Source organism: Battus philenor, unplaced genomic scaffold, assembly GCF_028537555.1.
Source record: "Battus philenor isolate CCGP_79_NKW_IND1 unplaced genomic scaffold, ilBatPhil1.0.hap1 SCAF_10, whole genome shotgun sequence".
Lineage (NCBI taxonomy): Eukaryota > Metazoa > Arthropoda > Insecta > Lepidoptera > Papilionidae > Battus > Battus philenor.
The window spans coordinates 11271025-11289086 of record NW_027181662.1 but is presented as its reverse complement, the minus strand read 5'-3'; the positions used below and the strand labels follow the sequence as shown (position 1 = coordinate 11289086).

The following is an 18062-nucleotide window of genomic DNA, read 5'->3' as shown; positions in this document are numbered from 1 at the left end:
TGTTAATTATTTTATATCATATTAAAATCACGAAAAAACATTTCTTTGGTATGTTTAATGGGATGGACATACAATCACAGGAAATATCAGATCATACATAAAATTTTAAATTCAAAAGTGTACAACCTAAAATTATTTATTTACTATTTAAAAATTTAATTAACCACATTTCTAATAAAAATGTAGATGTCTCATTTAATTCTAAACATAATCCATTTTGTTTATTTATAATTCTTATTACAGTATAAAGATTTACATCATTACAAAGCTTAAATTTTTACAATTAAAATATGTATTTACATAGTTTTAAAATTTTTATATCTATTATTATACAGATCTATCGTAAATAAACAAGATAATAATAAATAAAATATTTAGTTATCATGTCAGCGTGTGCAAAAAATATGTTTTAATTTCCACAAAGGCAAGAATCTCTTAAATTAGCGCGGATCCAAGACAGATACCGCGTTATTCGAGTATAAACTCCTGGGTAACCTGGTCGGCCGCAACCAACGCCCCACGATACTATACCTAGAAATTAGTACATAATATTCCATTAACACCTATTTTTCAAACTAAAAATGTGTTTAAGTTAAAATTTTGCACCTAGGCTATTTATTTATTTACTTACTTAATTACGCAATAAATACACTAAAAATGCTAATATCGAACAGGTATGATTGCTGCGCCTATGTTGTAAAAGAAATAATACATCCTCGAAAGAAATCAATTAAAACTGATGTCTGGGGTCATTGTAATTACACTAGATTCAATTGACAAGTAAAAATTTCCCCGCGTTAGCTCTGTACCACGGAGTCAGAAAAGAATTGCTTTCAAAAGAACTGAGCTTAGCGTTATGTTTATGGATATTAAAATTCGTTAACACCCAAGAGAAGAATCTAGGAGTTGAAAACTTGACTTTAGTAAGGGCGTCTTGGAACTAAAACGCAGTAACAGTTGTAAAGAAAATCTTTCTGCGTTGTATCTTTGAAGTCGTTCGATAAATCATGATAAAAATATTGATTTACTGGTGGCAGAGCGTTTTGTTAGTGAAAATGATACAAGGACACAAAAGTAGTACCCCGTAGGTTTCAATTTAGACCAGTTCGAACTGGCCTGCAACAAACGCCTTCCGTTGATTTATTAAGGTCGTTTGTCTATTTTGTGGTTGTTCGTGGTCTTTACTCCATAGTCTTAAGGCCCCAGTGGTCAAGTCTTCTGATTGCTATATGACCTGCCCGATGCCACTGTGAGAGGACTGTGCAATGGCCTTCTTTACTACAACAGCTTAGTCAAATACATAAATAAAAAAATAAAAAAACTCTTACCGACTATTTGATATTTTTCTCCTTGTTGAACGAGCAAAGGACCGCCGCTGTCACCTTGACATGAGTCTGTAGACGCGCGTCCAGCGCACAGCATGTTGTTAGTTATTCTAGAAGCTCGATACTTCATTCCCCGGCATTGGGTTAAGGACAAAATTGGAACTTTTACTTCCTGAACGATGGCCGGTAATTGTCCCCCTTCAGATGTACGTCCCCAACCTACTACAATACCTTGTTTGCCAGCTGGTTCCGTTCCTTAAAGAATAAAAATGTAAATACAATTAATTCAGACAAATGTCACTAAATTAAAACGAAAATATTAATGGTATGAAAGATAATTTTGTTTCACAGAGAATTTGACAACGATTTCACAGACGTAAATTTTTTGGCAATTTATTTCTAAATTAAATACAATTGTACAAATCGGTTATGAACAATTAAAATCGCGCAGATAAATATTATGAATTCTAATACACCTATTTCATTTATTCATATTATCATCTTATCACTTATAGGACTACTTGTGTATATGATAAGAAGAATACCAGAAGAGAATTTTTATTAAAACTGGAATCATAGAGAGCTCAACTATAGTGATTTCCTTCAAATTAAAGTTACGAGGGTTCCGGTTTATTTCTGATTATTTTCATAGTATATGGTTGCAGATCAATTCATTCTTAACACTTTAAATCGGTTATGTATCTTAATTTATAATAATCCAAATTTTGTCAGTATCATAAAGAAGATAAAACATTACTTACCAACAGGCGGTAAGCATACTGGCTTAATAATTTTGGAAAACGTAACTGGTTTTCGTAATTTAAGAAGTGCGATGTCGTTGTTATAGGAGTCGGCGTCGAAACTGCGATGTCGGACGATGGTATTTACTGCCCTCATGATGGCTGCGCTCTCGCTGGTGATCGTTTGGTCGTGGTCGCCGAGTATCACGCGGATCTTAGATCGTTTCAATCTGAAAGGCAGAAATGTATCGTTTAATCGATCTTAAATTAATTTCGTTATTATATCATGAAACGATATGTTATAATTACTTGCAGATTAGTGTTATTAACGCGTTAGCATTAACTGTTTACTGTTTTTTTTTTTCTTCTTTAAGTTCATGGACGTAATTGAGCCCGAAAGCTACTCTATAAACCTGATTACGGGTCCCAGCATTGGTTATTCCAACAGATTGAGATATTAGAAATTAGAGACAGAGTGAAGTCCATCGTTTTGATTTGGACATGGGTCAGGTACGATGCTCGGGGTCTACGGGCCGTATAGCAGTTTTAAGGGATGCCCCTTCTTGTATTTACGTTGACCTACACCCAAGTCATGTCTTCATCTAACCATATTTAAAATTATCCTTTTATAGGTTGCCAAAATGTTCTAGTAATAAACTGTTCACTCTTAATAGACCTTAATTTTGGGGTGTATATTGTGTTGATTTATAGATTTCCCTGTTATACCTCTCGTTCCTACTTCCACCACACTCAAATTCATTTCGATATTATTCCTATTTACCACCACAATTGTGTGGGCTTTAGGTATATTTTCTGGCATAGCGTGCAGTACATCGGTACCGGACGGACTTCACCAACTGGAATTATGTATATACAATAATTAATTTCCAATGCAACATGCTTCGTAAAATATTAACTAACAAACAGCAGGGTTGAAATCCTCTTTAATGCCTTAACATGGCGGTCAAGGTGTTTTAGTATGACGCATTTGTTAATTTGCTACGCTGAAAGGTTAAAATGAGAAATATTTTTAATTCTGATCAAGTCCATATTTATCAGCCTCCGCCATAAAACGTCAGTGTTTTATTGTGAAATTAAGATTTTATTGCACATAATTGACTTGTTTGGGTTGTTGTTCTGCCAAAAAAAAGTTTTAATAACATTTTACAAACGTGCGGACGGGTTCTAATACGTATTAATCATGTTATCGGAATTGAATATCTATAAATATAATTAACAATGATGTCTTAAGTATGCACACTAATTTTGGCGCAAACGTGCATTTTATCAAGGGAATATTCAGGCTAATTGATGATTTAGTTATAAGTTGATGAATGCTCTTCTCCTAATAATGACATGATAATAATATATAAAAAATCATTATTCACTATCTGTTCCTGCAGACTCCTTTTTGAATTTCGAAATTGAAATACCAAAAAAATAATCAATATTACACATATAGATTGATTACTTTACATGGGGTGATTTAGATTAGAGCAGTTGTAACCCCGCGGTAGAGTACTGAGGTTTGCAATCTTAGGTCGCGGGTTTAATTCCCAGTATACAATTTTAGGTAATTCACACTTTATGCATTAATTATAAAGGATTGCAACTGCTTACAATGAAATTTTGAGAGAATGGGCAGAAGCGTCTTCTGCGTACGATACTACGACAACGCGATCGCCAACCCGCCTGCCAAGCTTGGCGATTATGGTATTCCTTTCTCCTCCTTCTCAAAAAATCTTTGGCCGAAGCCTAAGCCGAAGAAATAAGTGTAAAAACTTCAAATCTTTTTTGTTGACAAAGAAGCTGTACATTCACCTCTTTAAAGCCTTTACACATGTATACAACCGTGTTGTATTTTTCTAGAAACATCTATCAAACCAGTTTTCGTATACATTTTAAGAATGCAATGGATAAATAACTTGTTATATCAGTTTGAGGCCGGAACAAATTACTTTCACAGACAACTGTATCGCTAATTCAATTGTGATTCATAAAAAATGCAACATCGCGTGCATGTAAATATAAGAAACAAATATTTATTACACCGACCACTCGACTGCAAAAAGTCGACGACGTAACAGTTTCGAAGCAATTTAGAATCGTCGTAATTTATTAACAGATATTATTAATTAGTATACGTTACTGCTTGACTGCTTAATTATAATACTACATGTACTTACAGTTATATTGTTTATTACTTTTAATCTTTTTCACGTACGTAATATATGAGATGCATGCAGATTGTAAGAAAAAAATTTTTTACCTAAAATATTGGCCAGTGACTTCTACGCATTTCGTCTCTTCTTTTATCTTTCAAGTAATACATAATTACCATACAGGAAAAACTGCTTGCCCTTTTCAGCTAACAATTTATCGAGTCATAACCTAACTTACTGCAAATCGCAGAAGCAAAAGCAAATTAACTGGCCTTCTTTACCTTTACTTTCCGCTGATGCATTGTATTTTAACACAGTTACTCTTATTTAAATATGTTTATTTTATTTATTTATTTTTATTTCTTTTTATACATTTTATGTATAACAGAGAACTTAATGCCGAAGACATTTTCTACCAGTTAACCATTAGGCGGTGCAGAGATAAGTTAATAAAGGTAGGTGAAACAAGTTAATATTATAAAACACGAAAAATAGAAAAAAATCAAATCAAATTGATAAGGCAAATTATCACAGAAAAACACCTTATTTAAATATACTAATTACTACTACTTAATGTCATTATGTATAAATATATCATTATATATATTTTTTTAAAATACATGTACATTTTATATAAATATAACAAATATTAAAATCATATTATCGCGATGGTTCCGTCAGCTTGTCAAGCAACAACTATGAACCTTCGCTTTAAATGCGCAACGATTCCTGATCATCCTAATATCGAGGGGATTGTGTTCCGAAGCAAATTGTTTTACGAAGAAGGAGTAAGTAAAGAAGAGCGAAGTGTCTTTTTTAATATACTTACTTCCTAACGCAATGAGCAGCAGTAAGGACATAATCCTTGGTCAGCAATGACGCTCCGCAGTGGAACTGGCCATCGTATACTATTCTGGCCATCCATGGATATCGATTTGCGCTAGCCGGAGTTCCGCCGACGATTCGGTTCTCTTGATTTGGTCCGTTGCATTCTGTAAAGTTATAAAGATCTTATCTAACTGAATGTCTTCTTACTTTTTTGTTATTTAAACCTGTTAACTCATCATAAGTCATAAATAACATGAAAGCTATGATTTTTAAATGAAATGTATTCAAAACTAAAATTTAACATCTTTAAATACTTTATTAATCTTTTATATGTCTTTTTTAAGGGTCCCGGTATTGAGGGCGCTCTCGTACCCCTTAACTTATTTCTGGGCCAGGGACTTTTATATCTTATTAATAATTTTTTAGTAATTTTATTTTCGCGCTCTTCTTCCATGCATCTTAAAAATCTTGTAAGTTACGATCATATAGCATGATATTCTTAAATTTTACTTTATCAACTTGAGGAAAAAGTGGTGAATAATTAATTTTATTTCTAGTCTTAAATGTTAAAGACACAAAACAAAGCGTGTAACAAAAAGAAATTGCATTTCAAAGTGATTTTTTATGATACATAAACAAAATAAAACTAGTGTACAAAATATAATAAGCGTGTGTTATTTTACAAGGAAATAATTAGGATTATCAAAAATATAGTTGTTTCAATGTTTTTTTTTACCATTGTAGAGTAGTTTCGCATAAGTTTGCTTAGCGAAAAAGAATAAATAATTAAAAATAATAAAAATATACATTTTTTATTCATCATTAGTAGCCCGACGGTAGGGGTCTGAAACTTGTGGTCGCAGGACGCGGATTCGACTCTCGAGATACAGTTTTATACAATTCACACTTGGTCCATTAGCTACCTATGATCGCCACTCACAAACAAGCTTCCAGAGGATGGACAACAGCGTCCTCTGCATGCCATAATACCACACTCCTAACCCTCCTGCCAAGCATGGCGATTATGATATATCTACCCATAGATGTCTTTGGGGGAAGCCTAAAGCCTTACAGTGAGCGTCTATGAGCTGAAAGAACGACGATAGTGTTTTTGTACGTGTTGCTGTCAGTGACCTTAAGCATTATTATAAGGCCCATCTTAAGCAACTACGCCGTAGAGCTATTCATTTCCAAGCTATATTAATATCTCATCTAGTTCAATTTAAAAATAAACTATAAAGTCTTTACTTCGTTCTTAGCATCAGTATCGGCTTTAAAAGTCTATTTTTAATTTGTTTACTGTTTTTACTCCTCTTTGATATTTTATTTCACTTGGTAACGGATACTATATTATTCAATTGGAAACATCCAGCTTTGTCGAAGATAAAATCTACAGACTATAACAACGATAAGATAATTTTGTAAACGATTATAGACAAAACCATAAATAAGCATTACTAATGATTTATTTGAATTCCTAGAAGTGAAAAGCGGAAATATTACCAATACTAGATGCGAATGTAGCTCCTATACATGTTAAAGCAGGTAGTATCATGTTGTACTTTACACTTTAATGAACAAGGTCTCCAACAGGAAAGCAATCTTTTCCACTTTCACCATCGATCTAACAGCTCTACTAGCTAATGAGAGGTACTACACACTCGCACTTGTTGTATTAAGACATAAATATAACGAAGTTTATGCCATTAATAAGACAAGAAGTAAACAAAGAAATTAAACAGTGTAAGAAGATAAATAATATATGATATTAAAGTGGAGAAATGGGTTCAAAAATTAACTAAAGAAGATTTTTATCGAAATCTATACTCACAAGGTTTTTATAGAAAATCTTGAATAAAGGGTACATAAGAGAAGTAAAGACAATAGTTATAGCTTAACATGCTTAGAAATATAGCATAAAAATAATACATGTATACACAATGTATATATAAATAACAATTTATTAATATTTGTTGATATAATATCTGCGATAGTGTGCTGTACAAATGAATACTTACCTATCTTTCTAGGAAGTGGGTTGGCTCTGCCGCATTCTAAAATGTGAATGTGAAATGTAAATAAGATGATACTAAATTTACTGTGATAATTTTACTAAACTACATCTAATAAAGAAAATCTACAAAAACATACAATCCCTAACTTAAAGTGTTATCTTAATTGTAGGCTTTGGCATTGTATGTAATGAATGATATAGTTTTTTAAACGTATGTAAAGATGGTTAATGAACATTCCTAAAAAAAGAGAATATTTATTATAGCTTCGAATATGTTTTTGTAATTTATTTCATTATCGGGAGCGTCAAATAAAGTAACAATGATTAATCTAATATCTTGAAATTTGGTGAGAAAGGGTTTAATGAAATTACACTCGCAAGGTGGGAAGAGCAGGCTTTCATTAAAAAAATGCATAGCTGCAAACTAAAATGGCCTTTAAAAACATAAAATTTAGCCAGAACATGTTCTGGCATGTTAAAATTATTAGGAATAGATTTTATGAAATAATAACCACAAAAGACAGTGCGGGCCACGCGAAGCGGGAGGAAGACAACTATTTTTAAAGAAGCAACAATAACTCAATTTCATCATAATAAAAAAACGTGCTATCTCATTTCTAGTCCAATTCAAAGCTATACCTCGTATGTCGTTTTGTTTCTTTGTCGTCTTGATGTACATTGCTGCAATTTCGATTATTTTACACGTAATGATTGTTTTTGTGTAATTTGTTTTTTTTATAATGTTATCAGTATAATTATGAAATGTAATTGATACATGTTTTCTTGGAACGACTTAAAAACATATTTTATTCAGAAACTGTGTCCTGGAACAGCCTAGCGAACTTAATATATTACTAACCACAAGAGCAATCCTTGGTTTGAGTGTCATCTTCATCATCCTCGACGCTTTGTTCCTCCAGTAGTGGTACTTCTAATCCGAAGATTGCATCGAAGAGAAAACGGGAACTTCTATTTCCATATAATAACTGAAATCACCATAACATTATAATAAAATTATTAGCTTTATTATTATTTTTATCTTAGCATGTAATAAGGATGGCGTGCCGGCATAACGAATTGTATTGTCACGAAGATTTTAAAGCATTGTTTTTGATTCATATCATTTTGTTTTAGTCGACTTAAGAAGTTGTCAAACGCTGAGCATGCCTTATCAAAACAACGATCATGAAGATTACGTTTTATTTTATAATACTTAAAAATTTCACTTTTTAAAGTTAAAAACAACGTTGAAATTCTGACAGCAGACTTGTCGATGATATATCTATTTTGCAATAGAGTAGTATTACATTTTTCCGGAAGCATTTTGGATTTATTTAATTTACATTCTTGAGTTTTTTAAACATAACGGCAAAAAGTTTGATAAAATATACATTTACGTATATATACTTGTGTAAATACAATAATTGTTCTTTATTCATTACATTTGTGACACAGCTATACACTTTATACAACAATAAGCACTCCATGTTCACACAAAATGCTCTTTTATAAGTTAATGTATATGAGATCATAGCAGCAGCTTGCGAGCTTTCAAAGTTTATACAATTGTTAATCTAATAAACTTTGGCTTTAAAACAGGAAATGGAGTTGGAATAAGAACTACATGACTAACTTATCACTTCTCGTTCGAGGTGAAGAGGCTACTTTTGATTTATTTGGTGACATTCAAACTGTGGTTTCGTAGATTCAAATTCTTTGACGTAAGTGTAAATTTTAACTTAAGTCTTTCGCGATACAAGCTTCAACGCTAATAAAAGAAATATAAAAATCATATTCAATTTTATCATTACTACGCTAGCCATTTTATTTAATAGAGTTATGAATACTCTTTGGAATAAAATTGATTTTGAATAATTTAAACGATAATTGAATATTGGAAACTTCATTGTGCAATAAATTACTTATTTTACATTGTTATATTCGCGCTTTCATGCTTCTCTAAAACTTAATAAATAAAAAAAATATGTATTAGTCAGTCTGGCTTTTTAAGTGCTTCTTACACCTATAATGTAATTACGTAACATTACCTTTGCCAATTATTCATCTTCCGATGTATATAACCTTATGTAACGTTTGTTTACAATTTTAAATAAACAACCATTTTACTTTCGCGGTTACGAGGCAAGACGAGGTTAAGCGCCGTTCGCTTGTCGTTCGTTAGGGGCACCACAAGAAATATTTTATTAGAAACCGTTTTCACTGACACGAACTTTTTAATTATTTTTTTTCATTAAAAACACATTAAAATACAGGAGTAAATAGCAGGAGCTTATGTACTATTATAATTATTGTTATTTGTTAAGTACATACCCCAGTGGATTGGCATATTAAAGTGACAGTGGGGAGGTCAGCACAGATCAAATGGCCGCTAAGGCTTTAAGTTTCTGGATTAGAAATCAAGGACATATCATAGGATTGACGGTCTTAACCATACGAATGGGTTGTCTAGCAGTGAACATTCTACATCACATAAATGATGATGCCGGCGATGACTGCCGTATTCTAAATATTTTTCAATTTTGTAGCAAAGTATTAAATTAAATTCGTGAAAAAAAGTACAGACCTACGTCATTTATTTTTAAATAACACTAAGCCAGTATAAACAATTATTTAATGATGTATTTCAATATATTCCTATTTCATGTTTTTGATTTATGATGTCGTACGAGATACGTCGTCGAGTAAAAGTTTGTCGAACGTATAAGAAACACTGTATTGAATATTTCTAGTTGTTTGTTGCTAATCGATTTGGTTCTTGGTTCTCTTCTGGCTTGATCCTACGCTTCTTTGTTCTTTGCTGCTCTTGGTTTTCTAGCTTTGAGAATTTTTTTAAGTAGAAATTTAACTTGGGGCTAATTTTTTATTTTGGATCAGACTACCACTACTACCCTAAAACCTTATTTAAGGTAGCGAAGCTCGATGGTTCCCGGAGGAATCTTGTCTGAGGTCGATACAAACAAATATTTCATCGAACGCTTCTAAGTTCTTAATTCGGCGGACACCCTATACAGAGCCCAAGAGCTCCGCGAGGACACCACGCCTGGGGCTTGGGACACAAGTGGCCGAGAGGGCCGAACCTCGATTTGGTCGGTTGCGATTGTTTGACTGGTTAAGTGATAACAAAACTTGAGAATGAACTGCTCCACTACTGTATTAAACATGTTGTTAAAGTAACCATAAAAACTCCGCATGACTTTCTTGTCAGCTCTTCTTAAATCGCGTTTGGAATCTTTACAGCTTTAAGTTGAAGCATGTCTTTATTGATGAGCTCAATCTAGATCTAGTTTCTATTAAATTAACCTCTTCTGGTATTATATAGTATAAGATGTAATAAATAAATGATCGATAATTGATTTAGAACAATAGTTTATTTCTATAGCCTTCAAAGGAAAAGCTAAATTATCCAAATAATTGACGATCTTTTTCTTTTATAGTTTTCGAGTTAAGATCTTTTCGAGTTAAGATTCTTTTGGGTTTTGATTTATTGTCATATGTATATTTATTTTGTTTCTCGACGCCGTTCATTTGCGGTAACAGAACAGTGAGTAAGCCATCTTGTGAGTATAAATTTAAAAATATATTGCATTTAATTCCAAATTTCAACCACACGGGGTCTAAGTAGTAGTAATGTGAGCCACCTCACATCTTTTTATGAAAGGAAGTCTCTTTCTTAATTGTGGGAATATGCGAAATAACGAACAGAAGTTGTGTCAGCCAGCCCAAGCTTTTACTTTACGTAATGAACCTAAAGTTAATTTGCCAGCAATATCCGTGATACTTTCTCTACTTGATGACAATCGACCGCCACCCGTTTTATTATTTTTTTTTACATTTTATGTTATCTGACATCATGTTCATTAAATTTGATCATAAAGATATTAAAATAATATTACAAATGTACTCAGATGACATAAAATAAATAGTATACGGCTCGTAACTTTAAATTGAATTATGTTTTATTAAAAACAATTATACATGTTCCAGACCAGATAAATAAATGAATGACATTTTATCCATTTTAAATTGGTTTATAATCAATATTATCGTTTTAGACGTAGGACATCCACTTCTTGACACTGGGAGCGGTCTGCATCCAACGTTTTCTAACGACCAATACGATAGTCTGTTCACCGAAGTAATTTCATCGTTAACGGTGCACTTGGAACTCGAAATTGGAACGCAGTATTGTTTACACATTGATTCATTCAAACATTTAGCCCGTAGGCATCCGTCGCAAGGCATAAGGCCTCCCCCAAAAATCACTTGAATGGTCTTGCGTTGCCTGCATCTAGCGACTTCCCGATGTTTGTGAATAAATTATCTTCACTAAAAATTGGTGTCATTGAGATATTCACTCACATCAACTCACCGGCTGTGTTGTAATACTAAAAGCTAATAAAAAAATTATGTAATAAAATATTCAATTTATGCGCAGTAAAAAAAAACCTCATCTGGTTATTTTTTACAAAAACAAGTGAGTAAGCTTAAACCTTTGCTACAATCGCTCTACTCATAATGATCGTAAACCGGCGTTGAAAGCCTTTCAAATATAGCAGTAAAATGTTATTACTTAAATATAACACACATCATCATTCTAAGAGGAAGTCAGTGTGTCTTTAGTTTAAAAGATGAATCTTACTGGAATTCGTTTCTTATCTGTTACTTATTTTTTTATTTTAGGTTAATTTGTAACTCTTACATATACAAATTCATTATAATAAGGCGAGTTAGCATTGTGCGGAATAATTTGACTACGTGAACGTATGTATATCACAAGCGCTTTCCCTTCGAAAGACTCACGTAACTTGTTGTGACGAAACTGATCACATGCTTGACTCCGATATACGTATTCGGCACTATTGAATAACATGTTATGAAATTATCAATAAACGAGGCTAAGGTTGCTCGTAGCTATTATTAACGATCTTTGTATATAACACATAGATATACAAATTATATTTCCGGGTTTTTTTTTCTAAAGTTTGAGATAAATATTTAATACATAAATTATTTCAGTACATTTCAGTGAATCATCAATAAAATTTACTATCGCTCAACCAAACATGGAAAGGACTATGCTCGGGTTTTCTTTAAGAGATTGAAGAAGGAATGAGAATATTCGTAAAAGAACAGTAGTAAACAACCCAGTGAATTTGTGAGCTGAAGTACCAATGAACAAGCCACATGGCGCGCAAAACAGACGGTAGCTGGAGCCTTAAGAGTGGAGACCACGGATCGGCAAGCGCATTATAGGACATCGACCCACAAAACGGACAGACGATTTTTTTTAAAGTCGTCTGAAGACGTTAGATCCAACTAGTCTTTTTAGAAAATTTTTGAGGGAGGCCTATGTCCAACACTGGATGTCTTAGCGCTGAAATGATGATGAATAATGATTACCTAATCTAAGGATATAGGAATTCAGTACTTAATATTTAGATACGATCTCAACTCATAAATAAATAACAATGCAAACAAAAATAATTGAAAATAAATTAGAAATCACCGTGTATAAGGATAACGACTAAAAAATTTCAGTCCAATAACATTATTCTGCTCAATGTCAAACGGTTAACACAAATAAATAACGAGGTTGGCAGTAATAAAAAAATTTAGCAAAAAATTCTTCATTTTTAAGAACTCATCCACAGGTAAAACGTTCCGTGACCCGGTTAGTTAACAATTGGTTTCGTAAGTGTCTAACGCTAACAATCACTTCATTTATTTTATTGAACAATTGAAGTTCAATACCAGGTCAGGGCCCTTAAAGAACTTTATCGATAAGCAATAAGGTGAATCGGTGATAGTAATGACCCTGCTCTTTGAATGCTTTATTCAATTTTTAATTTTCATTTTTTATTTTGCATATACGGAAGCGTAGTATAATTTTATTGCCAAATTATAATTAGTATAACATTGATATAAGTATGTTATTATATTAACATCTCAGGTAAATTCTTATTATCTAAAATAAAACAAATAAGACAAATATGTATAGCATCGTAATAATAAAAAATCTTGAATTTTTTTGATATTCAATTAATATATAGGTTTATTCAAAAGGTTAATGTCATTATTATTTTTTTCTTTCGCTATTGTAAATCGTATTCGTTAGGTATATCCGTTAAATATTAAATAATCTTTAGAGATCAAAATCCATTTGCAATTAGAAAAGTAGTTAAAGGGATGAGAAAGCTCATTATAAAATTTATTGCAGACGTATTTTACGATCAAACCTGTCCGTCTAGCCAGTAGGAGCAAAGCGAGTACCTCATAGACAGCAATTTAGTTGAAATAGTTTAAATGGTCACGCTCCACTGGATACATTTCCCCGCGTCGACTATTATCGAACTTCTAAATTCGTAAGGTCAATAAGTATACTTTCCAAAGCAGAATTGCTCGACGCCTTTCACGAGGTAATTGTGGTATCACTCTCGTTTTTGCTGTCCGATGTAGTTCATTAAACGTTAAAAAGAAATTCAAACACGGTAACATGGAGCCTTTACTATGAATATTAACACGTTTATAGATCGCTTACTAACGTAAAGTAAAGTAAATTATGGATTACGTAAACATAAGGATTAATATTATAAATACGTTGTTTTTATACACATATTTACTTCCGTCAGATTTTTTTTAAATTTAGGATCAAGTTTTTCACTATCCAAAAGTTAAATCTATAATAATTTATATTTTTACTATTGTTAGCATATTCACTTACGTAAATTATTTAGAGATACTATGTATATATTTTTATTAAGAAAAGAAACTTCTTTGCATAATAAAATCGCTCTCGCTTGTTACAACTTTTTATTTCCCTTTATTTGACAAAATGTTAATGTTGAATTAATGAGAAAAACTTAGGCAGTAATAACAAAATTATTACACTTTCAATAGTGAATACAAGTAGAAATCGTCTTGAGAAGTATAAACGTAAAATATCCTTTGTAAATACGACGACGTCTCTATTCGTCGAGCAGATCTCAAATGGTTACCCATCTGCGAGCGGAGAAATTTGTACACCTTACCTACTCTCTATTCCTTACTTTAACTTCCCACTTAACCCCATACCTGGAATTCCTTGACTCAAACCATAATAGAAATCTTCAACCGTCCAGTAACCTTTTACTATTTTGTCCTTCTCACAAATCTGACTTCGTTCATCCTTCTTTTCTTGTCCAAAGCAGTCTGCATTGTACTAAACTTCCTCTCGGAATGAGATGGTCAGCAAACCATTGTATGTTCAAAAGGTTCGAGACTTATTCGCGAAAGAATCGCTATACTCTCTCACTAACGAGTTATGTGTATAGCTTGTCTCTACGTATATGTTATGGACGCATGTATAGACTCCTGTTTAAATTTTTATGACTATTACATAGTAAATTTAGTATTTACCATGTATATGTAGCATATGTTAATGTAATTTATTTTCTTGTGTTTTAATTTCATTTTAATTCAGACACCTGCCTATAGTAATTATAACTACACCACCTAGGGTTGACTGGTAGAAAATGCCTAAAGGCATTAAATCAGCCATTACATAAATTGTAAAAGGGTTAAATAAATCAATATCGTTGTCATAACTTTGATAACACGATTTCGAAACTTATACATTCGTATTTAAATTGTAATAGTTAGTCAACACTAATTACCTTCAGATTTAAGTGATATGCAAATGAAATATTCCAAAAAACAAACAAATCAAACCTTCATACATCTACCGGAGTTTATATATAGAACATTTTATACAATAGCAATAACAGGAAAAAAAGTATATCGATACTGGTATCCTTATAGGTTAACCAGATTTATAAGCAAACGGCGCCGAACTTCACAGATGTCAATTAAGATATAAAATTTTCGAGGACAATTTAAATTATGTCAAATTATATGGTTATATGGGATACATATAAGAAAAGTGCGTATAAAATAGTGATGAAAATTTTAATTTAATTGTTAAAATAAAATAAGACAGAATCTACAATCCCATAACAGCATTTGGTTGTCATTTTCATTATGCTTACCTTTCGTTTACGATTAATAAAAATTTAAATCGTATAGCGTAACATAAATACACCTACATTTGCATGTTCCGCACTACCGACATGCTGGCCAAATATCGGAACCGGATACAAGTTATATAAATACGAAAAACCTGTTAAAAGTTTGTGTCAATTAAATGTAATAGTGACGTATTGCATATGGTCGAGCATTTTATTGAATTGTGCAACGCGGCATTTATAAACGATCATCTGTTACGTGGTAGGTAACCCCAAAATATTCATCTGCCTGTCAATACTACTTGCTATATGGCAGTTTGACATTTTGGCGACATTTAATAAATACTGATTGAGCTTTTGTAACATCATTTAATATCTGACTTATGTGTGTGTGTATTTGTTAAAAAAGATTTTTTTAAAAGAAAATAAAAAAAACAAACCTTACATTGTACAAATATCTTCGGTAAAGTCTATTCAGTTTGTACGACGCCAAACTACACTTCTTTAATGCGTCCCACAATAAAATTTAATGAAAATATATCGGCAATCATTACAATTATAAAATTGTATACTAAATTATACTAATTATATAATTGTAACATTTATACTGAACAATTTTGTACAAAAATTGTTCAGTATACTTAAACGTTTGTACAGATACTTAATATTAGTACATTAATTTATTTATTTAGTCAAATACGAATAGAAACCTAAGACAAGTGTTGTAACTGTAGAGTTACAATTACAAAAAAGAGCAAATACGTAATTAGAGTAAAAATAAGTTTTGTTTGACTTATATAAGAACACTCGTAATCGGCGAAAGTGAAGCATATCCGCCTTATATTCTGTTATAATGCCTTCGTATAATTATTTGTCGATTTGAATAGCAATTTTGACGACTGCAATACATCTTTCACATCACGAACAGATATTTATCTATCACGCTTGAACTCTCGTCGCGTACAACACCTTAACCACAAATTTAACAAATTGTCTTTTCAGTCTTCTTTATTATATTTAGCTCTAAAAGTGTAAAGATCTCCAATCTGTTTGCTAAAATTGAGGGTATAACTTTTTGGTCTGGATTTTACTTGATTTTTAAACAGAATCAAAAAGGCTATCAACTTATTATAATGAATTTCATTTATAATTCACACGTTAAAAAACTGCGTTTATACTATCAATGACATTAAAGTAGAAATTTAAAATGCAGTTGTAATTCGTGATTATTAATAGACTTTTTATTATACATATCTATAAAAATGTAAATGTTAGTTAATAAGGACATATAGTCATTTCATATAAATGAATGTAAAGAAATAAATAAATTAAAAATTACAATATTAATTACTGCTGAAATGTGAACATTCTAAACTCCAAAATGTTTAGATAAAGATTTATATAACATAGTTAACCCCTCCGAATTTCTGTTATCGATAAAAGTACGAAGAAGGCAAGTCCAAGTCTCGATAATTAAGAAGAGTCAACAATATACTATAGCTCCCACAGGAACCTACGACTCGAGACTTTTCAATAATTACTTCGCATGATTGGAGGCCTCCTAGGACTCGTATATTTTACGATAACGACACAAAGCACTTTTGCAAGCTAATAAAGCAGCATTAATTTTTTAATTAAAACACGGATACAGACCTCCGGGTTAAGAAAAAATTGAATAAACTAGAAAACCTAATAATAGTGTACATTATTTAAAAGTACACAATATTTACAAAAAAAATTTTTGCGATAGCTCTACGTTTGCACACTGATTAATCAATTATCAGTCACGGACGCAGATATTAACATACAGTTTTTACAATATTGAATTTTAGACGTGCTAATCAAATTAATTTTTAAAAATTAAATTACTGAATTAACCGTTATTATCTTTTAATACTTTAATACTTCTCTATCACCTTCTGTATTAAATAGAAAAATATAGTTTATAACTTTAGTTAAGGGGCGGTTTTTTTAACTACATATAAACATATATATTAGGATATGCTTCCAAATAATATTTTTATACTGATTTTATTGACTAATGAAATTATTTTCAGAAAAATCTGTATAGATTTTTAAATAAAGTAAGCTTTCCTAACTTATAAAATAAATAATGAGACGATAAAATAAACGTCCCTAAAAAGTGCAAAAGGTGGTAGTCACAACAAAAGTACAGAAGATAAATATACATAGGAGCAAAGGTATCCACGGAAAGTAAAAGTACAAAGTCAATGCACCAATGTGACGTAACATCGATGGTCGTTAGAATTACAATGACCAAGTTCAATGCAACAAAATTATAACTCTTAAATATTTACAGTAATACTTACTTGATTATCAACAGGAGAAACGTCTGGTAAGCTAATTTTTCTGCCATGAATAGAGTAGACGCAGAGCACATAAAGAATAGCCACTATCCTCCATTGGCACATTGTCGCAGAGCCGATGTTAAGACCGCGATGTCAATATTGCTTGCCGCCACTATTTATTTGCGCGACATCCCGAGCACTTCGCGGTCACTGACAAATTCGGCGACGACAATTCAATGGCATTATTTCGCAAACGAATCGCAGGCCGACTGTCGGCCGCGGCCGTGCGGATTCCGCTGAACGCCACACCGGGGTCTTCGTCCACCACCACATACTTTCTCCTCGAACCAAAAACCTAATGTACAGATCCCTGCAGCCCCACCACGGTCTGACGTAACACTACCATCGACATCAATTACACTAATAACGCTCATAAAAATATGATAGCAAAATAACGCGCTATCTTACGTTTACAAAATTAAATTATGGTAGCATAATTAAAAAATACATAATAATATAATGAACAATAAATGTTATTCATATATAAAATTATTTAATCCTTATCAAATACAATAAATAAAAAATATTTCGACTTATTAGAAAAAATATTAAATTTTATGATTACAAGCATTGTTTTAAGTTCGTTGAACAAAAGTGCATAAA

General features: G+C 31.9%; 1 protein-coding gene across 2 annotated transcripts; it reads right to left on the bottom strand.

Annotated features, from left to right (window-relative positions):
* Positions 1 to 391: 391 nt before the first annotated feature.
* Positions 392 to 17696, bottom strand: LOC137923115 (trypsin-1). 2 transcript variants are annotated; one of them, XM_068766281.1, is made up of 7 exons: positions 17421 to 17696; positions 7929 to 8055; positions 7074 to 7109; positions 5057 to 5219; positions 2087 to 2295; positions 1329 to 1580; positions 392 to 531 (listed from the first exon to the last, which is right to left on the bottom strand). In XM_068766281.1, the coding sequence occupies exons 1-7, from the start codon at positions 17520 to 17522 to the stop codon at positions 410 to 412; spliced, it is 1011 nt and encodes a 336-aa protein (XP_068622382.1). In that variant the 5' UTR covers positions 17523 to 17696; the 3' UTR covers positions 392 to 409. The 2 variants fall into 2 exon arrangements, with proteins under 2 accessions (XP_068622382.1, XP_068622389.1); XM_068766288.1 differs by lacking the exon at positions 7074 to 7109.
* Between the last annotated feature and the right edge of the window lie 366 nt (positions 17697 to 18062).